Source organism: Xenopus laevis, chromosome 1S, assembly GCF_017654675.1.
Source record: "Xenopus laevis strain J_2021 chromosome 1S, Xenopus_laevis_v10.1, whole genome shotgun sequence".
Classification (NCBI taxonomy): Eukaryota; Metazoa; Chordata; class Amphibia; order Anura; family Pipidae; genus Xenopus; species Xenopus laevis.
Window position 1 is genome coordinate 151,993,878 of NC_054372.1, and position 25,674 is coordinate 152,019,551.

Below are 25,674 nucleotides of genomic sequence, written 5' to 3' on the forward strand. Positions count from 1 at the left end.
AACCGAATCTGCATATGCAAATTAGGGGTGAGGAGGGAAATCACATGACTTTTTGTCATAAAACAAGTAAAAAAAAGGTTTTCTCCTTCCCACCCCTAATTTGCATCGGTATTCGGCCGAATCTTCCACGAAGGATTTGGGGGTTTGGCTGAATCCAAAATAGTGGATTCGGTGCACCCCTAACAGAAACGTCAGGATTTTTATGGATTCTGCTGGAGGAGCGCTATTAACTGGTTCATTTAGTAAACGGTTTCCAGTGACAAATCCCTTTAAGGCGAAGACACATAGTATTAGCTACAAAATAGGCAAGAGATAACAGGCTTTGCCAAGTCACATGAGTTTTAGCAAAGCCAATTCTCAGTATTGTATATGGCTGGGTTTTTTTTTGGCATTTTGGAGCCACAAGTAATGGATACTTGTAGCTATGCGTGTCTTCACCTTTAAGGTCAGAATCAGATCTAAGGATGTCAATAGATAAAACCTTTCTGTGTTTACATAATTATGCTGCCTCAGCAAGAATCCACGGGAGTGGGCTTAACTGGGAATGCCACTGTCCCCACCTTTTTTTTTTTTTACTCATGAGCCACACTCAAATGTAAAGAGAATTGGATGGAGATGCCAAATAAGGACAGTGATTGGTTATTTGATAGCTTCCATGTGGACTATCAACCTACAGGAGCCTCTGTTTAGCAGTAAACCTGGAATTTAATTTGTCACTGATAACAACCAAGGGGTTTGGTAAGCAACCTGTTGCTCTTGCAAGCCACTTTTTGGGGACCACTGCTTCAAGGCAATAAATATATCACAAACATTGACAAGACACATTTTCCACAAGATACTTTTTAATAAGCCCACTTTTTAAAAGACCAGTTTATGAGGGTACATTCCATTTGACAGGAAGAATGCAGAACGCAGGTAGCCCCGTAGCTGAGGCTCTTTTTTGATAAGAGGCAAGAGCTGAGAGTCCACAAATTTCTGATCTGCTTTGCGCTGTTGTGTAACTGAATATTTCTAAGAAAAAAAAAAAAAAAAAAAGGCAAGGTTATTGTTTGAATAAAGTTTAGTTTAATTTTTTTTACAAATCAAATTAGTACACTGGATAAATTGTTTTATCAACACTTGTGAAAGGGGGCAGAAATGGAGAGCCATCAGCTTGAATACTACTTGCTATCCCAGAAATAACATACAACTCATTCAAAGGAAAACTATCCCCCCCCCCCCCCCCAACAATGTAGGTCTTTATAAAGATATTACATAAAACAGTTTGTATATAAAACCCTGCTTCAAGTAAATAAACCATTTTCATAATATACTTTAGCAGTATGTTGCATTGGGTAACCACAAATTGAAAATTGTCATTTCAAAATTAAGGGCCTCCCCCTGGGATTCTAGGATTCCCAGTGCACACAAACCAAACATGTTGGGTCACATGAGCCAATTGACAGTTCTGTCTTGTGCTTCCACACATCTTCCTGTTACAGTTAAGAGTTGTAGTATTTCTGGCCAAGTGATCTAAAGCAGCACATAAACCATCACTAAATGGTGTTGCAAGGCAAGAAATGTAAAAGGGATAGATTAGATAGATAGATAGATAGATAGATATATATATATATATTTTGTAATATACTAATGGGCACGTTTATCAAAATTCATTGTGTTTTGTGGGATTGCCAGTCTAGTTCATGTAATGAAGTTCATGGCAACGTAAACGCAAAAAAAGCCTACTAGTTAATCTGAGCAAGTGGATGACCATTAAAGAACCACTAAAAACAAGGGCAAATATAAGTGAATGATCTTCTACCCAAAAAGGGTATAATTCAGGGGATATGTAGAAAAGGTGCACCGGAAGAAAAAAGTAATTGTAAAACGTACTTGTTACATAGATATACTTTATTTCTGACACTTTCTTTTACATAACCCTGACTTGAATGAGTTGGTGTAAAAAAAAAAAAAACAAAAAAAAAAACAAAACAAAATTACATGCATAGCATATTTTCAGGCCTTCAGTCTGAGGAAATGCTACTAAGGCATGATGCCATTTATCAGGAGTTTGAATTTTTAATTAAAGAAAAGCCAAAAAAAAAAAAAAAGTGTATTTGAATTACTAGTTACATAGTAATTTGTATACGGTGTACACACACAAAATTAGGTTGCAAGTCAGTCCCTCAGCTCAGGTAACTAGCAGCAAGACATATGTGCTGCAAGACCCTAGGCAGCTACTAGGGGCATTTTGGAGTCACTGTCACGGCTAGACATGGTAGAGGTATGGGATACAGAATGCTCGGGACCTGGGTTATTCCAGATAACTGATCTTTCAATAATTTGGATCTTCGTACCTTAAGTCTACCAGAAAAACATGTAAACATGAATTAAACCCAACAGGCTGGTTCTGCGTAAAATAAGGATTAATTATAGCTTAGTTGGCATCAAGTACAAATTATTGTTTTATTATTAGAGAGAAAAAGGAAATATTTTATTAAAAAAAAACTTTGGATTTGGATAAAATGAAGTCTTTGGGAGACAACCTCTCAGTAATTTGAAGTTTTCTGGATAACTGGTTTCCAGATAATGGAGTAGATTTTGGAAAGTATGAGCACACAGTATTGAAGAGTTACTTTGGTATTTAATTTAGTTTTTAAGTTCAAGCAATTAAAATCAGTAAATTCTTACCTCTTTCTCAGTGTCAAAGATCTCGCCCTCCTGATGCTTAGGTTTGCGCAGCTTCTTCTTCTTGAAGTAGGAGTCTGTTAGATGCTTGGGAATCTTGACAGTTGAGATATCGACCTTAGTAGATGTGGCAATGACAAACTTTTGGTGAGCCCTCCTTAGAGGAATCCTGTTTATAGCCAAGGGCCCTAAAATGGAAATAAATGTGGTTTAGAGTCCAATAGTCTTAACCCAGAAAAGCCCACTATTATGCTGCAGGAAGTTATATTACAGTGGTACAATACACTAACTATACAAACTCTTAAAACAAGGTTTACTGCAAAAAGGTTTATTGAAGTCCATTTACTCAGATTGTCTGAATTATTTTATAAATGCACATTTGACCACAGCACATATGTTACGGAGATTCAGGTTTTACAGCCTCTAAAAATACATTCTAATATTTGGGGTAAAGACCTAGCAATACCGTTTCTCCTAGCAGGACATAACGATGAACAAACAGCAGTATGCGATTCTGGTGATGGGGACATGGCAAAAAAACAAAAACAACCCGTTCAAATTTGCCAGCAATTGCAACCCAATTACCAACAGTGAAGTTTTTATACAGTCCTCTCACACTATCCATCTGGAATCAATCTCTGCTAGTGGAAAAAGGATGAAATAACTGTGCCAAAATCACGTTATGAACTTTTAATTATGGAAGCTTCTTGCATCCTTAATAGAACAAAGTTAGGCAAATTTCTGAAAAGTGTACTTGTTGATAAACTTGTTAGAAAACAATGCCAGTCAGCAGTAGAAAGAGCCTGCAAGTTATTGGGATGAGACTTTCTCCCTGTTTACAAAGCACTTGTATGGGAACTCCGGTTTCCAAACCAAAATTTGATACAGGCCCACATAACACAGAAACCCCTAATATAGTCATCACAGTTACCAGTTTCTTCAAAAAGTATAAATGCCATTTTCTATGCTGAAATCCAGCTGTTTAACAGAATTTGAAATCCTGGCAGGGAAGGAGGGACTAAAACACTGATGTTACAAAATGCAACTTCTTCACAGCTTACAGACTGTACAGAACTACATAACCCACAATGCATTGCATGGTGATGTTCTGTTCCTTATTGAAATCACGTGTGCAGGGAATTGTGGGGTTTGGAGGATGCAGGCCGATGACAGATGGCTGCTGATACACATTTGACAGCTCAAGATATTCAAACATTTATAAAGAAGGTACCTGTTACAAGTAGAAGGCCAGTTGGAAGTTGTTTCAAGAAGACAACACGCTGAAAAAAAAAAAAAAAGAATGAATGTAGTGTACACTTGTTACAGATAATAGTTTTATGGTCCTCCCAGAAGGATTTGATGTTACTTGTGTAACCCATATAAAAGAAAGATCTGTTTAGTTCTAGAAGAATGGAAATTAAATTAATCAGGTGACTCATTAAATTGCTGTTATTTGCTTCTTCTGGTTATCAGTGTTTTGGCTTACGTGCCATTCAAATAGTAAAGCAATGCTCCATCAATGAATCAATTACAGCTATAAAAGAACTTACGGTATGTGTACAGGCTTTAAAAAGCAGTATTAAGAGTCAATAGTTATCCCTACTGCTTAGAAATCAGGCCCTAAACCATTTCTTTAAATACTTTATGCCCGCTCAGTCTCAGGGGTAAATTAAATTGTGCACATAAGTGCTCCGTGATATCTATTTAGACATTACATTACAGAGCTGGTTTAAATTAGATGCTTACTGTATTTTAGGGCAATGCAATAATTCCAATGCAGTTTGCAGGCCAATAAGCTATTAAAATACTCTCTCTTGCAACTACTTTAAAGTGTTACCGACACGTTGCTATAATAATAGGAACGTGTCGGCATCAGTGAAAAGCTGCAAGAGAAATACCCCCAAAGCCATCCCCAACCCAGCGACACCATTAAGTCATCTTCCCGAGTTGTTTCAGCCACGCTGGGCTGGGGGCAGCGTGATCCCTCCATAGGCTGGAGTCCTGTTTTCATTTGTAATTATCTTGTGGAGGGATTGCGCCGCTGCCAGCAAAGCGTGACTGAAACAATTTGGGAAGATGATTTAATGGTGTCAGAGGGTCACCTTTACTAAGGTTTGCTGGGCTGGGGGAAGCTTTTGGCTGCTTATATTTCTCATGCAGTTTTGTTTTCACCGATACAGACACGTTTATAGGAACGTGTCAGTATCACGTTAAACAGCTCTAGTTAAGTGGCATATCCAGAAGACTACAATATAGTACCAAATTAATATAATCAAACCAAATCAGCAACATGCAAATTCCAATAGAAGCGGCTTTACACCATCTAACTCCAAGGCATGCTTCCAAATGTACATAATGAGGTCAGACTTCCTTCAGACGCAGTTCTCTTTCGTGTTTACATATTACGATAGAACAAACCTACCTTTCCCCTGTGGCGTCCATTGAGAAGAATCAAGACTGTTCCAGGAGTGATTGAAGACCGCAGCTTGCGTTTGTGCTGGCTGAAAGGCTTCTTTCCATGGCTCAACAGTTTTCGGGGAACATCTTCCGTGGGATAATAACGGGGCTGTAAGAAGAATGCTCTCATAAGGATACAGGAAATGTCTAGACACCTAAAAGTTACATAGAGATAAAATACTACAGACATATGGAAAGTGGAGTATTGTAATGTTACACTGGGAACAATCAGTATTTTCTCCCCATGTATATGGGCTGCTCCTAAAAACATACAGGCAGGTCAACTGGAATGGATCCTTAAGTGCCTGTGAGATTTTGGTAAAATTCCTGGATTGCAAGCTGAAATTGCAGAGAATTATAATCCCTTCAAGAGCAAACTAGATGGTTTTCAGTACAGTAAACTAAATCGAAGTTGATTAAACAAACAAAATGTGTGATTAACAGACATTTAAAGCTGCTCTATGTTCTGTATAGTGCCATGACATGAATTTTGTAAATGATCTTGCACTGACAGCTTTAATCAATCTAGTGTTCATAAAGCAAATTGTGCTACACTTACCATTTTACGCAACTTCACCACACGGGTACCGCCATTTTTATCTCCACCAACTGTCTTGGTTACAGTTACTTTAGGTATATCCTTTTTCTTCTCAATCTATAAAAAGAAGATCATTGTTATTATTAGAATTCAATATACAGAATGGCTGCTATCCAATACAGAAAAGACATGCATTACCTTAGTCTTTGGGGCCTTGAACTTGCGTTTATAAAGGGCCTTCCTAGCATACATGGCAGAGCGGGAATACTTCCCAATACCCCGGGCCAGTACTGGGTTGCGACTGCAATGGTGCTTCCGGGCCTTCTTAACGGGCTGTTCTCCCGCCATCTGTGCAATTAAAAATGAAACAGAATTAGTACACGGCAAAAAATAAAGCAAAAGTCACAAATAGCATTAGGAGCCTGCCAATGCAGTTAATGAAATGCCATTTTCAATTTTAATTCTAAGTAAAATAAAGAATTTAAGAGTTTCTTTAAATTGGAAAAGTAAAATAAAAAATTTTCAGGGGCCAAGTTTACATGCACATTTGGTGTTGGATTTATTGGCCTTAAACATTTGTAAACAGGAGGCTTCAAAACAGATACAAGTTAAGTTTGGATAGAGCTCATAATGCTCATTGGATTTAACAAGGTACTATTTTATAGATATGTATATAAAGCCGGGAACAGCTGGCCTTTCACCTGTCAACTAATTAAAATGTAGACAAAAACCACAACCTTAAAGGGGTGGTTCACCTTTAAGTTAGCCATTCTATAACATACGAAAAGTTCATTCTAAGCAACTTTTCAATAGTTTTTTTTAATTTGCATTTTTTGGACCCTTTCCAGCTTTCAATAGGGGGGGGGGGTCACTGACCCCATCTAAAAACAAATGCTCTAAGACTAAAAATGTATGGTTATTGATCATCTTTCTATTCAGGCCTCTCCTATTTATATCCCAGTCTCTTATTCAAATTAACCCTAGCTAGCTGAAACTGCAGAGCCGCTGAAAAGCTAAATAACTAAAAACCCACAAATAAAAACTAATTGCAAATACTCAGATCACTGTACATCATACTAAAAGTATGATCATAACTCAAAGGTGAGCAACACCTTTAAACTGAACACTTGAGAGAAGAGTTCAATACACCTGGTGCTACATGAATGCACGAGAATTCCCTTTAAATCTTATAATCTATAAAAAGGGTAAACGAATTTGTTCAAGGCTTGCATTTAGTGAGTCTACCCCTTCAAGATTTTTACAATAACCATATCGACAGGGGTCAGTTTCAGGTATTTGAATTACATTTAGGAAAACACACAGTTTCTATTTAAACTGAGCAAGAAACCAGAAAAGGTGAACTGAAGAGGTTATCTGTAACTACCTTAAAAGGGGTTGTTCACCTTTAAGTAAATTTTTTGTATGAAGTAGCGTGTGATATTCTGAGACAATTTGCAATTGGTTTATTTTTTTATTTGTGGTTTTTGACTTTGCTTTTTATCCAGCAGTTTGCAGTGTCTGCAATCTGGTTGCTAGGGTTCAAATTACCCTAGCAACCATGCATTGATTTGAATAAGAGACTGGAATATTAATAGGAGAGGGCTTGGGGAAAAAAAAAAAAAAGAATTGACTAAATTTGTAGCCTTACAGAGCAATTGTTTTTAAGATTGAGTCTGTGACCCCAGCTAGAAAGATTCAGAAGAATAAGGCAAATAATTTAAAACCTATAAAGAACAAATAATGAAGACCAATTGAAAAGTTGCTTTGAACTGGCCATTCTAACATACTAAAAGTTAACTTAAAGGTGAACCACCTACAGGCAAATCACAAGTTACCTTTATAGGTAACCTGGATGTGTAAGAGAGGTAGGGTGCCCAATTTAAATGGATCTGAAACCTAAAAGTGATACTGAACAATGAAAGATTGCCATTTTGACTGCCCAATTGGTGTTAGTAGTTTTACAGGTTACTGAAAACGCAGTGGTTTATGCTCCCTTACTGTACCCTTGAAATCAAGCAGCAGAAGTCAGTGCTCATGCTTCCATTTACTAAGAATTACATTTAATTGTAATGTCGCAGAGAATGTTGGGCAGCAAGTCGCTAGTTCATTCAGTTACACGTTTGATTTCGGGAGCAAGTCACACACACATGCATTTGTACTGCTATACGTTATTCCTGCGACCCAAACGGTTTAGAGACGAGACGTGCAAAGCAGCGGATACTTTCAGAGTTTGAGGGCTAAATCGATCTATGGCCGTGGATTTGGATACGAAACAACATTTTACAAACTGCGCCATTTCCACCAGCAAATAATATGCCGACAAGCATTCCGCGGCCTCAAACCCCGCTCCGTCCGATCAATCCGTATTGCAGCCAACCCAAGTTACCGAAGACCAAAAATACAGAAACAAAACAATCGCAGACAGTGCGGATAACACACAAAGTGCGTTTTAGAAGAGACAGCCCAACATCCGCGTTAGGATTACAGAAGATTCAACTGCACACTACTACGTCAATTGAACAGGATCCGCCATTCCTACCTTGGCTGTAAGGAAAAAGAATTAACATCCGGCCGACGCACGTATAAGAACCTGTCGCGCTACGTCACAACCGCCGAGGGGAACTCTGGGAAACGTAGTTCACCAGTCCGTTACTATCCGCTTGACTGTCGGAAGCCGTTTCAGTCACTTCATCAAATGATACGTTTAGTCTGCGGTCTGTTATCTTGCTGACAGTTAAAAGCGAAAACAAATAAGACTATCTCGCCATACTATGAAGCCGGAAGTGATGAAATAATAAAGGCCGGTCGTCCAATTGCATCCAGAAGCTGTATACAGAATATTTCTTCTTAAATTGTAGCCAGCACATATATCATACCCTATTATAGTAGTCCCTGGTCAAGTTTATAAAGGTGTACTTTGGGTTAGCAGCTAGAATACAAAAGCCCCTCTCTGCCGACTTCGCGCGATCTAATGACGTCATCCGTCGCGGACTGGGCAGTGTTGGTTGTAGTGTTTAAGGCCTCTATGGAGCTAAGTGTCGAATAAACGTTCTAAATCAGGCAACGACTGGGAGAGAAGGGGGTACACGCGGCGGGTCACCCCGCCCTAAAGAATCGCACAAAGGGGGCGAGCTAGAGAGTGTGTTGGGGTCACACAGACCAGGAGTTGGGCTCATCATACAATGACATCCAGGAGGTGAGATTGCGCAAAGTCTCGCACTTATACCTCATTATACCTGTTCTGTCAGCTGCTGCCTGCGCTTCCTATTCGCTTCACCTTGTTGTGCTGTCTTGTAGCCTCCTCTGCTGTTTGTATCCGCCTGTGCTCTGGTTTAGTACAATCCAGCTGCGGGGGGATCCAAGCTTACATTGAAGCGATGAATAAAGACACAACAGTCCCAGTGGATTCTATGAGACCCATCTGGTTCACACGTATATAATGGGAGCTGCTTTGGTCCCAGTTACTTTGCTCTTCTGGTCAGCAACCGCATTTACTGCTGAGAATGAGTCCTGAAGTGGTGACGCTGATCGTCTTTAGTGTAATATGGTCCTTGATTTGATTGAAAGCAAAGCAAAAGCTTTTTAGATTTACTTGGTAAATGTTTTGCCTTAAAACACAAGGGTGGTAACTTTTATTATGTTATACAACGGCCGATTCTAAGCAACTTTTCAATTGGTTTTCATGATTTATTTTTTATAGTGATTTGCCTTTTTCTTCTGACTCTTCGCAGCTTTTAAATGGGTGTTGCTGTCCCCTTCTAAAAAAAAAAAACAAATACTCTGTAAGGCTACAAATGTATTGTTACTTTTTATTACTGATCCTTCTATCCAGGCCCTTTCCTATTCGTATTCCAGTCTCTTATTCAAATCAATGTATGGTTGCTAGGGTAATTTGGACCCTAGTTACCAGATTGCTTAAAGGAGAATTAAACCTGTGGGGAAACTTGTACCCCCCACCCCAGGTAGACCCCCTCCCTCCCTCTCCCCCCCCCCCAGGCTAACTATTCCCCCCCCCCACAGGGAAATGCCTCATACTTACCCCTCGCCGCAGATTCTTCCAGAGTTGCACGCATCCATCTTGCTTCTCGGTAAGCTGACTGAGAGATCAGCAATTTCCGTGTAATTCCGCACATGCGCAGTTGTAGCAAACCAGCAAACTGCTCCAACTGCGCAGAAATACCGATCTCTCAGTCAGCTTACAGAGGAGCCAGAGAATGGATGCATGGAACTTCGCTGGAAGAATCTGCGCCGAGGGGTAAGTATGGAGTATGGGGCATTTCCCGGGGTGGGGGTATACCTGAGGTGGGGGGGTACGGGTTTTTTCCCCCACAGGTTGAATTCTCCTTTAAAGGGGAAGGAAACCTCCTCGGCGCTAACCTACCCCCCCTCCCGTGTATTGCCCCCCCTCCCTCCTCCCCCCTGGCCTACCCCTCCCGCTGGGCAAATGCCCCTAACTTGTTACTTACCCTTCTGCGCAGGTCCAGTCCAGGGAGTTCACAGACGACATCTTCTTCCACGTGATCTTCTTCCTCCTTTGACCGGCGTTTTGGCGCATGCGCAGTAGGAGCATTTCGCCGGTACGGATCTACTGCGCATGCGCCAAAAGTCACGCGCATGCGCAGTAGATCGTACCGGCGAAATGATCCTACTGCGCATGCGCCGGTCAAAGGAGGAAGAAGATCGCGTGGAAGAAGATGTCGCCTGTGAACTCCCTGGACTGGACCTGCGCAGAAGGGTAAGTAACAAGTTAGGGGCATTTGCCCAGCGGGAGGGGTAGGCCAGGGGGGAGGAGGGAGGGGGGCAATACACGGGAGGGGGGGAGGGGGGGTAGCGCCGACGAGGTTTCCTTCCCCTTTAAGATGCAAATTGAAGAGCTGCTGAATAAAAAGCTAAATTACTCAAAAACCACAAGTAATAAAAAAAAAAAAATGAAAAGCAATTGCAAATTGCCTCAGAATATCACTCTCTACATCATACTAAAAGTTATTTCAAAGGTGAACAACCCCTTTAAGTATCATTCATAATTATTAGGAATGCACCGAATCCACTATTTTGGATTCGGACGAACCCTCGAATCCTTCGCGAAAGATTTGGCCGAATACCGAACCGAATCTGAATCCTAATTTGCATCTGCAAATTAGGGATGGGTAGGGGAAAACATTTTTTATTTCATTGTTTTCTGACAAAAAGTCACGCGATTTCCCTCCCTGCCCCTAATTTGCATATGCAAAATAGGATTCGGTTAGGCTGGGCAGAAGGATTCGGCCGAATCCTGGCCAAATCCTGAACCGAATCCTGGATTCGGTGCATCCCTAATAATTATATGTACTAGCCGCATATGCAGCCTGTTGTTGTGGTTCCTGATGTAATGTTGGTCTGAGTGATGTCACATATATTCAAGTTTTATTTGTATACATCTTCAAGAAAAATGTTCTCTTTCATTTGTTTCTATCAAGAAAATTTACCTTTACATGCTGAAGGCTTTGATGGGGAAATGCTGATATCAAAGTTACATAAACCAGATAAAGCCCTGTGAGATACTAACTTTCCCATATTCTGGCATTTTGTGACTGTACATATACAGTATTGCTTAGGTACGTTTTCTGTCTTATCATTTAACACCAATTTTTTTGACACTTGCCACCTACACCTGCCAGCAATTCTGAGCAGTTCTGAGCATGTGACCACATGTTGCTGTCAATGGCTGTAACTAGGAAATAGACTGTGTGCAGGAGTGTGATACTAAGGTGATTAGTATCATCTTGATGCAAAGGAGGGAAAGAAGCACACAAGATTGCTCCTTATGAAAGTGTTTTATTCATTCCGTCCAACTGTCCCGTTTGGATATATCTATCCCCCCCCCCCCCTCCAATAAGACATACCATACCACAGCTGTACTTGGTGGTATTTTACATTATAGTATTCAACGATTAAGTGAGAACTATGCCTTTGTATGCATTTGAAACATTTTTCTGTTTAATTATAGTTGTGATCTGTTCTATGATTTTCCTGTAAATCTCAGCTAGATGGCGCTGCAGCATCCCCTGCTCATGTCCCCTGCTCATCCATGTATTTGAGTTATTGTAGAATTAATACACAACTTGCTTATGTCGTTATAAGATAAACATTTTCCTTATCAACTGTCTTCTTTTCCACAACTAATGCTACATTTATTTTTAGTCTTTGGCAAACAAAGAAACGTGGTATTAGTACAGGTTTTGCAAAGACACAAAATACACAGATGTCTATGCAGGTTTTTACACTTGCAGCTTTGTTAAGTCTATTGAATTTAAATGTAAACAGAGTGCTGTCAAATTGAATAATTGTAGAAATACCAGAGTATCTTGGCTGTACTCACATTTTATATCTAGGTGTACCAGAGCTTCACATATGTAAAAAAACAACTAGTGCATACCAGTATGGCCAAACTGTGTAGTTCAGTGTCCCAAATCACAAAAAGGGTCGATCCTTGCCTTCTGTTTCAGAAATGTGTCTCCTGTGTAAAGTTATAAGTGGATGCTATTGAACTTACAGGCAACATGCACAGATGGTATAGGCATTTTTTTGCCAGAAAAGAGTGGTATAACTCTTAATCTGGATGTACCTGTACTGAATATGATTATGAAACAAAGTTTTGTGTGATTTGTAATATGCTGGGATGACCATACTAGTTTTTGTATACTATGGACTGTAGTCCCTCTCATTTATTTGGGTTATATTCACAGAAATTATGTTTTGTGTGCCCCCTCAGAATTGATTACGGGCATTGTCTAGTTCGTAGGATGGGCAGGTTTGTAAATCCGCTGATACAGCATGTTGGCTAGGAGGTGGAGAGATGCTGCCAACATGAATGAGTTGAACAACTGGAAATGGCAATAGATGTTTGACTCCCTCTTATGATATCCTTTTGGCTGTGTGCTGATCATTCAGATCCTGTATGGGATTAGTTCATGCAAGTTCACCTCTAGTGTATGGAGGCAATCTACTCCGTTATTGGTTACATAGTTACATAGTTAAATTGGGTTGAAAAAAGACAAAGTCCATCAAGTTCAACCCCTCCAAATGAAAACCCAGCATCCATACACACACCCCTCCCTACTTTTAATTAAAATTCTATATACCCATACCTATACTAACTATAGAGCTTAGTATCACAATAGCCTTTGATATTATGTCTGTCCAAGAAATCATCCAAGCCATTCTTAAAGGCATTAACTGAATCAGCATCACAACATCACCCGGCAGTGCATTCCACAACCTCACTGTCCTCACTGTGAAGAACCCCCTACGTTGCTTTATCTAGAAGAACGTGATCAGGCTGGAGAACCAGTTTCATTGTTATCTGGATCTTTTGTAGCAGTGCAGTTTTCCCTGCAGAATCTGTAAGCAATGTAAAATGTAATATTGCGGGTGTTAAAAATGTATACCAATGAATAAAACTAACTCTTATGGGCAAGAATAAATAATCCATGGTTAACAGTTAAGTAATAGTGTCACTCTGATCTGCAAGTTTGACGAGTTTGCCAAAAGGGGCGGATCTGGGCCAAATCAGGGCGGCCAACGATCTGGTCATACAGTGGGGTCTATGCAAGCCTGTTGGGAGAGGACTGCATGAGCATGCTGATTCAGTTCTCATCCGAGGGTACTTTCAAACATGCCAAATATATGTTGTGGAGGCAGTCAGGGCTAGCTAGCTAATTTTGTTTTCTATCAGCACCTTTTTGTTTCTTTATATTGTTTACTGAGTGACACTTTTCTCTATTCCCACATATTTTTAGCCAACTTACAGATAGACAAAGCTACAGACATGTTCTTAAAGGACCATATTGACAGGTTAAATCTTCCTATTTATGGGCAGCATCATAAACTGCAAATTAGATAAAAGAATTTAACATACTATATATTTTGTTATGTTCCAAGTATACTCATTTTTATGTTTAGTGCAGGGATGACTTGCTTGTTATTTGCAGTGAGAAGTTAACCTTTTTTAAAGGTGTGGCTGTGCTGTAATAGTGCTGCATATGCTGTAACAGTGGAAGTGTGAACACTAAATATGCCTTCCTTTACAGGGCATGGTTGAGAAAGAGTCTGGCATTCTGCGCCGAGCTGTTTAGTTCCTGATATGTGTGTGGGCTTTGGGTGGGTGCATGTGTGTCATTTTGTGCTGAACTGTAGATGTTATGCTAAACATGCATTTCTTGTTCTTTTAATAATGAAATATGTATTTTACTTTTTATTTCTTGCTCTGAACAGGGCAAAATAGGAAATGGAGTAAAGTAATGTCACATTCTACATCCTGATAGCACAATCAAAACAAATAAGCACTTTGCTGAGAAGCTTTCCATTTAATAAGCTGCTCCTTATCTCAGCCTAAGGGCAGAGACAGACAAGAAGACTTGGGGAATTTTAGTCGCCCGGCGACAAATCGACTCTTCTTCGGGCAACTAATCACCCCGCCGGCTAGAATCGAAATTGCCAGCAGGATGGCACTTGGAGTGCTTCGTTTCCGTAGTCACTCGAAGTTTCCTCGTGAGGCAACTTCTAGCTACCCAGGAAAACGAAGCGCTCCGAGTGCAACCTCGCCAGCGATATAGATTCTAGCCGGCGGGGAGATTAGGCGCCCGAAAAAGAGGTGATTTGTCGCCAGCGACTAATCTCCCCGAATCTTCTCATCTGTCTCTGCCCTAACAGGATGTAGCTTTTCACATACAGAAGGCTTTTTACTGGGCTGCTGAGATCAACGGGTGAATGTTTTTACAGCAAAATCCCTATTCTTTGAACTAATGTTGAACATGGGACTATACTACCTATTAAGACAGTGAGTATGTGACATTTTGTGATGTCCTAAATGCAGAATAAGAAATGACTGAGGTTGTGAGGAGTCAATTAGGGCCTGATGTAAGGACACTCAAGCCGTTGGGCTTGAGATATAAAGTACTAAAACCTCACGAGTTCCTAAACTCTTGTATGGTTTCTTGATTCGAATTCTTGCGAAGCGGCTCTTTTGGTTGGAGACAGCGGATGCCGTTTTTTTGCTGCTTTGCGTCTCTGTTGGAAAGCGCTTCCAGCTGGTGAGGTGGTTTCCGCGCATGCAACACCAATGGTTTTCAAATAGAACTCGCACTAATTTTCTTTTAACATTATAGGAGAAGTTCACACTGTTCTAGTGTTTAGTTAATGGCTTTATGTAAGACAAATTTAATACAGCCCATCTTATTTTTTAATTCCTGGCTTGGCAAGGTTTAGTTGCATAAAAACCAGGTGTACTGCCGAATAGAGCCTTCTGTAGGCTGCCAGTCCACATAGGAGCTACCAAATAGCCAATCACAACCCTTATTTGGCACCTCCAGGAACGATTTTCATGCTTGTGTTGCTCCCCAACTTTTTTAAACTTTGAATGTGGCTTATGGGTAAAAAAAGGTTGGGGACCCCTGCTGTATTGATACAGTTCTTTTATGGAGGTCGAGGGATGATTCCCTTGAGAAGTGAAAGATATTTCTAACTACTGTATTCATTTTCAGAGGCTGACTCTTGCATATCTTTGTGGTTTAGGTGGTTTCACCCAAATATCACTGGTGTTGAAGCAGAAAATTTACTTCTGACCAGAGGAGTGGATGGCAGTTTCCTGGCTCGTCCCAGTAAGAGCAATCCAGGAGATTTCACATTGTCTGTGAGGTTTGTATGCTTTTAATAAAATCAATTTCTTTACTAAAGGTCCCCATAGACGCAAAGATTTTTCTTTGGTGAACGCCCGATTTTAGTGCAATCTAACCAATCCGTCAAATTATCGTGAAGTTAGTGTCGAATGATTGCGCATCTTCCAATATTTGTGAGAATATTGATCGGCCAGGTTAAAAAATTTTCATCGGTCACAGTGAAATCTATCTATTGTCCAATTGTTTGCAGGCCAAGCAGACAGCTACCCTCAGTTTTCCTGGCTTCAACTAGACAATATCACTTGAAATTGTCTTTTTAGTTGATGGACAAATCGTACATTTAAACAATCGTTTCAAGATAATCTTGGTCTCACTATAACGAAAAGATCTTTTAAAAATCTTTACATCTATTGCCAGCTTAAGAAACTTGTGTGCATAAAAACTAAATGTTAAAGGAACAGTAACAAAAAAATGAAAGTGTATCAAAGTAATTAAAATTTTATGTACGGTTGCCCTGCATTGGGACAAGTTGTGTGTTTGCATCAGAAACACTGCTATAGGTTATATAAATAAAGCTGCTGTGTAGTCATGGGGGCAGCTATTCAAACTGAAATATTGCTGAATGGCACATGTTAGCTGGCACAATAGCTCTGTAAAACACCATTGTGTTCTTATCAGTTATCTGCTATGTAACCTGTGCCTTTTCTCTTTTTTCCAGCTTAATGGCTGCCCTTGTGGCTACACAGTTTATTTCTATAAATTATAGTAGTCTTTTTGAAGCAAACGCACAACTTTTACCAGTGTGTTAATTGTATTCTATGCAGCCTTTTTCTCAGGATTTTCTAGAAGTGTCCCATCTGGCAACTTTGCTATATATCTTTGTTCAGAACACTAGAGAAAAATCACATTTGCCTGCATTTTTTGATTATGTGATCTCATAGTTGGACATAGTTGTGGTTTATATAGTCCCCAAATTTAATGCACTTTACACACTAGTAAGTATATAACCAAAGTCTAAATGGCAGCACTGTAATTCTTACTCAACTAGATTTTTTATTTAAAATAGTTGCTGTAATTGCTGTCCTGTTTTACTCCATCACATCAGTATCCCAATTTTACATTTTTCAGAGCCAAAATGGTGTAGGAGCTGTCTTAGAGGTTAAGTGATCAGCCTTTGATGTGGGATGCTAGAGACCTTGGTTTGATTCCCTGTGACCCTGGACAAGTCACTTATAATTAAGTCAAGTATCCCTGCTACTTAGTGCACCTATAATGGCTGCCTTGCTTGCAGTGAAAGCGCTTTGAGTCCCATTGGAGAAAAGCTCTATATAGAAATTATTCCCTATTCCCATTGGAGAAAAGCGCTATATAAAAATGATCCCCTTTCCCCCTTCCCCTTACTAGAGCCTACTAACAGATTCTACCATGTCTTCTCTCAGTAGTTGCCCTTTTAGTGTTTTCCAAAACAACAATAGTTTTGAGGTTTTTAGACTCTCACTTGGAAAATCAGGGGCTTAAACAAAATGTTCAGTGAAAAAATAAAACAATGTAAATATTCTGTGCCAAAGTAGTTTTCATTATAGTTAGCCAAATACAGTATGTAATTTAAAAAGGCTGGAGTTAACAGATATCTAACATAATAGTCAGAACCCAACTTCCTTTAAAGCTCTCTAATCCCTTAGTCAGTAGTTTTAAAGGGGGCAGTATGGGACATAACTGTTCAGTTAGTTTGCTTTTAAATCTGACCTGTGTACTCTGCAAACTAACTAAACAGTTTTGTTCCAATGTGTCCCCTATTCGAGTAGCTGACTTGACAGGTTAGTGAGATGCAAAGTTCAATTCTGGCTATTATGTTAGTCATCTGTTCAATCCAGCCTTTATAGATTACATTTTTGCCTAACTAAAAATATTGAGTTCATTTTTAATTTTGCACAGCCTATTTATTTACCCAGTTTTAGTTTTACACTAAACTGTTCAGGTAAGTCACTCTCCATTGCTCTTCTGTTCCAAAATAATTTCTGACTCTGTTTAAATGAACTCCATTTTGCATTTTAGGCGGAACGGAGCTGTGACACACATTAAAATCCAGAATACTGGGGATTACTATGATTTGTATGGAGGGGAAAAGTTTGCAACATTGGCTGAACTTGTTCAGTATTATATGGAACACCATGGGCAACTGAAAGAAAAGAATGGTGATGTAATTGAACTGAAATATCCACTAAACTGTGCAGACCCAACTTCTGAGAGGTAAATGAGCCCAGTTTTCTACTGTGGAAAATGTTTTGACTTTTATGCAGTAACCTTCAAAGTATTTACTTAAAGTCTTGGAGTTACCTTATGGATTAGTTGCCAGCTTTAGAATATGCACTTGGGAAGTGGATCTCATGAAACAGTAATATTTGACAATTCTATTGATCCACTTGTAGACCTAATAGCCTAGCCTGTTAAAAGCCTTCGTTAATAAAGACGAGAACAATTTATTTTTTGGTTCGATTATTTACTCTAGTCTTTGTTGTTAATTCCCATTATCGAATTGCAGGTGGTTCCATGGGCATCTCTCAGGGAAGGAAGCAGAGAAGCTGTTGACAGAAAAAGGTAAACATGGAAGCTTTCTGGTGCGGGAAAGCCAAAGCCACCCTGGAGATTTTGTCCTTTCTGTACGGACAGGTGATGATAAAACTGAAAGCAATGATGGAAAGTCCAAGGTGACACACGTCATGATACGATGCCAGGTACACATCCTTTTTGAAAGGCATAGATGTACATTGTCTTAAAAGGGACCTGTCACCTTGAGAAATAATTAATTTCTTTTCTGTTTGTCTGGCATGATAAACTTCATTACATTATGTTATTTAAATATTGTTTCCTTCAGTCTTGGAATGGCACAATCAGTGCAAGCAGACAGCAGCCATTTTGTTAACATTGTTATTAAGACAAGCTTTGCATCATCCCAAAATCTTGTTTATGTGCCAGAATAGGGGACTAAATGGACATGTCCATGCACTGGCTGCACAGTTAGTTGGTGAGGTAGGAAGGGTTTCTGTGTGGAGTGCAAAGACATCTAGGAAGTGCAGAAATGAAAGTGAAATAATTCTCTGTCCTGCATCGCAATTCATTTCTATGCTGGCCTTGTATTATATTTGGAAGTTATGTTACCCTTGTTCTTAGTTTATCAATATGTCATTTTTGTTTTATATTTTTCTGCTGCATAGTGCAGTAGTTCACAAGGCAAATCATATATTTTCCCCATAAAATATATGTTTCCTCTCACATTTTAAATCATTTAAAAAGTGTTGCTATATATAACCCTTTTATAATGCTTTTTTTACCCTATTGAAATCCAGTTAAAGTGCAAGTACTCTGTTTTAAAAGTGCATTGATGAATAGAGAAAAGTGCAAATTATCTGTGCTCAGATTCATTGTAAAAAAAAAAAAAAAAAAAAGTATGGCCAGACAGATACCTACTATTACCATTTTATTCAGTAATTTTTGTTAAATGGAGAAAATAATTGGTTGAAAATTATACAAAAAAGCCCTACTATTTCTGTTCTGTGAATTCCCTTTCTTACCTAACCAATCACCTATTACCTACAGTTGCTAAATGATGTGCGTATAAATTGTGCTTAGTGATGTCATCAGTGTGTGATTTTATTTATATCACATGACTCCCTGTAACATATAAGAATTATAAAAAGTAATAATATAATGAGGATATTCAGAGTTCCATGACCTTCAGCTTCTTGCCTTTGATTGGTCATAAAACTCCTGGGGCGCTATATTATCCTTCTATTTTACAACAGGACATGTAGAACTCCACATATCTGTCTCTATTAATACGGTCTCAGGATTGTTTTGTAGGCCCCCTTATTCACAGTGGCACAAATTGCCAAGTCATAGGCTTCCGTATACCTGGTCCAAGTTGTATTAAAACTAGTTTCTATTATCTGGTTAAAGGGCATGTAAAATAGAATAAGGCTAGAAATGCTGTATTTTGTATACTAAATATAAACATGAACTTACTGCACCACAAGCCTAATCAAACAAATAATTTATGCTTTCAAAGTTGGCTACAGGGGGTCACCATCTTATAACTTTGTTAAACATCTTTGCAAGACTAAAGGTGGCCATACACTGATAGATCCGCTCGTTTGGCGATGTCGCCAAACGAGCGGATCTCCCTCTGATATGCCCACCTTGAGGTGGGCAATATCGGGCTGATCCGATCGTGGGCCCTAGGGCCCAACGATCGGATCCTTCACGTTCGCAAACGGGCGGTCGGATCGCGGGACCGCATCAACGAACAGATGCGGCCGCGATCCGACGGGATTTTTAACCCCATCCGATCGAGATCTGGCCGACTTTCGGCCAGATCTCGATCGGGGAAGCCCGTCGGGGGCCCCCATACACGGGCCAATAAGCTGCCGACTCGGTCTGTCGGCAGCTTTTATCGGCCCGTGTATGGCCACCTTAAGACTAAATGTACATGCTCAGCGTGGTCTGGGCTGCTTAGGGATCGTCATAAACAAAGCTGCTTGAATTCTGTATGGCTGGTAAGTAAGACGGGGGCTCCCCCTGCTGTTAATGAGTATGATTGTTTCCCTGCTCAGCAGTTAGGGACCGTCTGACAATTCCTATCCACAGCAGTAAATGAAGGGAGAATTTCACTGCATACAGTCAGGTTTCTTATAAAAACGGTGCACATTTTTTTATTAAAGTATATTGGAGATAGGTTTCTTTTTCATTAAAGAAAGTAAAAATGGGATTTTATTTTTTTGGTTTTACATGCTCTTTAATATTAGTCACATCTTGTTCATGGATTCCAAAAACTGAACTCTGGTTCCCCCTGACTGTACTACATAAAAGATATATTCTTGTGGATAATGTGATCCTTTCGTTATTCAGTAGTGTGTGGTTCATCCTCAGAGTAAGGCACCGCCAGACTTTCAAACTTTTACAAATCTTAGATATGACTCTGGAGAACCAATTTCTTATTCACTGATTAATTTATTCAAAAGCCGCACAACATGTTTCGGACCGAGTGACCATTTCTCAGGTGCTGCACCTGTACCACATACACTTGTTTTTTATGCTGAATGCCTGCATAGTGCAGATGCCTTGAAATTGTATCTACTTTCTCCAGGACATCAAATATGACGTTGGAGGGGGAGAGAAATTTGACTCTCTGACAGATCTCGTGGAACATTATAAAAAGAATCCTATGGTTGAGACTTTAGGAACTGTACTGCAGCTGAAACAGGTAAGATTGTGAAAAATGTCACAATAAACCCCTGATCTGGATTTTCTCAGATTCCCAAGTATTTCACTTCTGTTTTGCCCTTTTAGCCACTGAACACAACCCGGATTAATGCTGCAGAAATTGAAATCCGTGTAAAGGAACTTAGCAAGCCAGCTGAGACTGCAGATAAATTCAAGCAAGGTTTCTGGGAAGAATTTGAGGTAAGTTTATAGTATAGTGTCCAGTTTATTAGCCTCTGGTTGACTTTTGTGTTTAATATTAAATTTGGCGTTCCACTTGATGCTTAAAGGAGCAGTTCAGTGTAAAAATAAAATCTGGGTTAATAGATAGGCCGTGCAAAATAAAAAAAATGTTTCTAATGTAGTTAGTTAGCCAAAAGTGTTACGTAGTGTATAAAGGCTGAAGTGAGTGGATGTCTGACATAACAGAACAGAATACAACTTCCTGCTTTGCAGCTCTATAACTCTGAGTTAGTCAGCGACTTGAAGGGGGTCCACATGAGACATAACTGTTCAGTGAGTTTGCAATTGATCCTCAGCATGCAGGTTAGTTTAAAAAGCAAACAGTTATGACCCACGTGGCCCCCCTCAAGTCACTGGTTACTGCCTGGTAACCAATCAGGAAAACAAGAGCGCTGCAAAGCAGGAAGTAGTGTTATGTTAGACATCCAGTCACTCCAGCCTTTACACATTACATTTTTGGCTAACTAACTATATTAGAAATATTTTTTATCTTGCACAGCCTATCTATTTACCCTGTTTTTATTTTTATACTGAACAAATTTTAATATTAGAATGCCCCCATCAGTGTTCCTTCTAAGCTGTGCACAAACCCAAGTATAAGTACATGTGGGCAGAAAATATTGTATGGATACATATAATATATTAAAAGTCAGTGTGCCATGGAGTGATATTTTTTAATACAACCATATAATTTTAGTGCACAAAATTAGAGGGACCATTGTCTTCCATATATTGTGAAATTATTTCTGCATAATTTATTTTCCATTGCTGGAATCATTACATTTTGGCAGATTAAAGATAAATTATGCTTTTTGCTTTATACTATTTTGATTTCCCTAAAATCATGCACTGTATCCCCCTTTCCCGGGACACTTTGCAGCATTGCAGTATTCTCTCAGTAATCTAGATCTGCATTCCTTAGGTTGTACTGCAGTGTATGACACAAATTGCAGGTAGTTTATATTGCTGCATAATGAAAAATCCTGAATTAAATTTCACAGTGAACCAACGCACAGGCTTTCTCTAATAACGATTGTTGTAGTAAAGCCTCTGAAGATGACAAAAATCTGTGTAATTAAAAACTTATGTACAAAGTATGGGGTACCACACTTAACTTCAATTTAATTACCCTGCTTCTTTTCTATGCAAGAAAATAAATTCAGCCCAATGCAAGACTAATGTCCCCCAAACACACTTCCAGTGTATTGAAATTGTGGTTCTTTATAAATTAACTCATTACTGAAGGGGATTTCTTTTTAAGTTGGAGATGATATGGTTGCCATGCCTTTGTGAACTCCTGTCAGAATAAGATAAGTTGGAACCCGGAATAAATTTTACATGGCCTCCCTAATTCCTTCTCCTTCCCTTTCTTTTCCCCTTCTCCACTTAGCATCTCGACAGAAACGGTTCAACTAATACAAACAGGTTTAAATAACGGGTTTTCCTTTTTATTTTTTAAAGTTTTGGAAGTTATGCTTTTATATAACGAGATTAGCTAAATGTGTTGTAATGCTAATCTGCAATGTAAATATACAGTCAAATTCTTTTATTTTTTTATTTTTTTTTTTAAACTAGAGTTAGATACCCAAATTACATAGAAATGTAATTCTGATTTGATTTTGGCCCATTTTCCATTTCTCCCCAGGCGCCAACACGAAACGTAGACTGAGTATTTAAATGCACTAATCTCTTATAATACACTTTTATACCTCCTTGCCATTATGTCCAAGGTTGGGTTAAACAACAGTGATTTGTTTTGATCACAAAAATGCACTTTGATTTAGAAGCTTTCAAACAGGAGCTTACTTACAGTAAAAAGGACCAGTATTGGAGTAAAGGGGTGGTTCATCTTTAAGTTAACTTTTAGTAAGTTATTGAATGGCTAATTCTAAGCAACTTTTCAATTATCCATACATTTTTTTCTTTTCTTTTTTTTATAGTTTTTGAATTATTTGCCTTCTTCTTCAGCCTCTTTCCAGCTTTCAAATGGGGGGTCACTGACCCCATCTAAAAACAAATGCTTTATAAGGCATGTGCATACAACCAGTGTTCAAAGTTGCAAATTAGCCAACATGTTAAAGCAGACACAGTGCAAAAGGTAAGAAATGCCAACTTTCCGCATAAAATCCTTTTTTTAAAGAATTTCAAGCAGGAGTTTATCCGAACGTTTCTCACCTTTTGCACAAGTTGTCTGCTTTAACATATTTGCTAATTGTACACTGGTGGTATGTACATGTTAGTGTTTATAATATTGATATATTGCTGTATGTATGTTTTAAGTATTTTTTGCATTTATATACACCATGGTGTGCTAAATTGACTAAGGTGTGCATTGGGCTATTTTAGAATGTGTATTTTGTTCCGATTTGGTTGTAATTGACCTAAGGAAAGCAGAATGTTCCTCTGCACCCACAATAATGTACTTTATGTCTCTAAAATATGTATTATAATGAAAAATAACTATTTATATGTGTGCCCTCCGTACTTTGTATTTTGTCAAATTCACATCCTCCCCTGGCAGCACACGCAACAATTGTGTTGGCCAGGCTGCTGGCACACTCTACTTGATTTTGGTGCTAGAATGCAGATCTCGCCAAAATCAGCCACATGTGCCTGCACTCAGGAGGACACAATTGTTCCATATTTCAGCAGGCTGTTTTAGCCTAAATGTCAGGTCCATTGTTTCCAGCTGACACTTTTACGTAATATATCTTTATACAGTATTTTAGAGCCTTAAAGGCTATGAACAGCCTAGTCTTAAAAAGCTGAAGAAAAAAGTCCTTTTTAAAGTGTACATTACCTATAAATGTACAGTCTCTATGATTGCATATGGAGAGTTTAAAATGACAGCGTATAACTTTATTTTATGTCAAAATGTATCCTATCATCCTGCTGTCTGATCCGAGTTCAGTACAAGTTGGTATTTTGTCATTGCTTTGTTTAGGTTCAGCTTTAAAGGAGAACTCAACCCCCCACAAATAGAAACCCCTTCCCAGTACCCTATGTAGTCCCCCCCCTCCCTGCTTCCCCCCCCCCCCCGCATAGGTGATAACAATTTTAGGTGCCTCTAATCCTATACTTGCCTGTGAGTGCAGAGTAAGTGCAACGAAGCTCATGGGCGCCATCTTCTGGCTCTTCGGATTTCTTCGGGTCCTCTTCCTTCCCTTCTGCAATTTCCATCACTTTTGGTGCATGTGCAGTTGCTACAAACTGGAAGACTACTCAAACTGCACATGCACCGATACGGCACTCATTTCCCGGAGAAATATGAAGAGCCCGAAGATGGTGCCGATGAGCTATGCTGCGCTTACTCTGCACTTGTGGCAAGTAAAAGATTAGGGGTACTTAAAGTGCTATCACCTATGCGGGGGGAGAATAGTGGGGGGCTATGTAGGGTACTGAGTAGGGTTTTTTTTTATTAGTGGGGGGTTGAGTTCTCCTTTAAGAGAAGATTCTGTGAGAGATTACTTGTATTGCGTTGTTTTTCAGACTCTACAACAGCAAGAATGCAAACTGCTGTACAGCAGGAAAGAGGGACAAAGACCAGAGAATAAAAATAAGAACCGATACAAGAATATATTACCTTGTAAGTGCTGACTGCTTTAATTCTGCCTCATGTTAGTTGTTTATATAACTATATATTTATAACCACACTCAAAGGTCTTTCTCCAAATGTGAAAAGGGGATTTTATTCAATGTTTCGTCCCCAACATTCGAGCCTGCTTCAGGAAGTGATGGGCAGGGGGATTCAGATACAGGGATGGGACCTTTATCCAGAATGATCAGGACCTGGGGTTTTCCGGATACCAGATTTTTCTGTAATTTGGATCTTCATTCCTTAAATCTACTAAAAAATTATTTAAACATTAATGAAACCCAATAGGATTGCTTTGCCTCTAATAAAGGTTAAATCTATATTAGCTGGGATGATTTACAAGATTCTGCTTTATTATTACAGAGAAAAAGTACATTTTAGAATTTTGAGTTATTTATATAAAATGGAGTCTATGGGACATGGCTGTCATGTAATTTCAGATCTTTCTGGATAACAGGTTTCCGGATAACTGAATAATGTTTAATTAAATTCACTATATTGCCAAAAGTATATGGACAGTCTTTCTATAACGGTGTCCTCAAGTCAAATACTCACTGCTGAGTGCCCTTTCCTGGTGCAGCATAGTAATGCCCATGTACATAAAGTAAGGTCCATACAGAATGGGTTTGCTTACATGGGATTGAAAGAACCTGGCTGGGATTCAGAGCCCTAATCTCAACCTGATTTAACACTTGTGGGATGAATTGTAAGGCTGGCTGGCTGGCCAAAATAACCGCAGTAATGCTCTTGTGGCTGAAATTAGAAAAACCCCAGCAACAAAAATCCAATATTTAGCCTGAAAACCTTTTCAGAGGAGTTGGGGCTGTTATAGCAGCAAAGAGAACACTAACTTCATATTCATACCCTTGATTTTGAAATGGGATGTTGGAAAGGCTTATGTCTGAATACTTTTGGCGACAGAGTATTTTACCCAGAGCTTTATGGTTATTTAATTATGGCTCCGTTTTAAATCACTTTTAAGGGGCTGTGGTGCTAAAGGCCCATAAATAACTTTGTCTAGGGATTTCTTTTTAAGGGGACAGTAGGAACAAAATGAAAAAATATTTGTTTGAAATTACATTCTGTATTTTTATTTTCCTTTTCAAAGAATGTTTTAATTGAAGCAAAAGCCCTTTTTATTGCATTTTGTTTGCTTTGAGGTTTGGTGTCTGCAGACATCATTTATCTGCAGTTAAAAAGTAACTTCTAGGAAGAAACCCTGGTGGGATATATAATATTGCAGCAGCACAAGTAAATTT

General features: G+C 39.1%; 2 protein-coding genes across 11 annotated transcripts in view; one reads left to right on the plus strand and one right to left on the minus strand.

Annotated features, from left to right (window-relative positions):
- Nucleotides 1–824: 824 nt before the first annotated feature.
- Nucleotides 825–9,037, minus strand: rpl6.S (ribosomal protein L6 S homeolog). Of its 10 annotated transcripts, none has more exon segments than NM_001092921.1 (7): nt 825–1,011; nt 2,671–2,855; nt 3,899–3,947; nt 5,090–5,233; nt 5,684–5,779; nt 5,861–6,010; nt 8,940–9,037. In NM_001092921.1, coding segments are annotated over 6 exon segments (777 nt in total). In that variant the 5' UTR covers nt 8,940–9,037; the 3' UTR covers nt 825–858.
- ptpn11.S (protein tyrosine phosphatase, non-receptor type 11 S homeolog) overlaps nt 8,624–25,674 on the plus strand; it is a 30,084-nt gene continuing 13,033 nt past the window's right edge. Inside the window, 7 exon segments of the mRNA NM_001090607.1 lie at nt 8,624–8,858; nt 15,215–15,337; nt 17,374–17,568; nt 17,861–18,053; nt 20,462–20,578; nt 20,665–20,778; nt 24,310–24,406. Coding sequence (NP_001084076.1) covers nt 8,845–8,858; nt 15,215–15,337; nt 17,374–17,568; nt 17,861–18,053; nt 20,462–20,578; nt 20,665–20,778; nt 24,310–24,406 — 853 coding nt within the window. The 5' untranslated portion in view covers nt 8,624–8,844.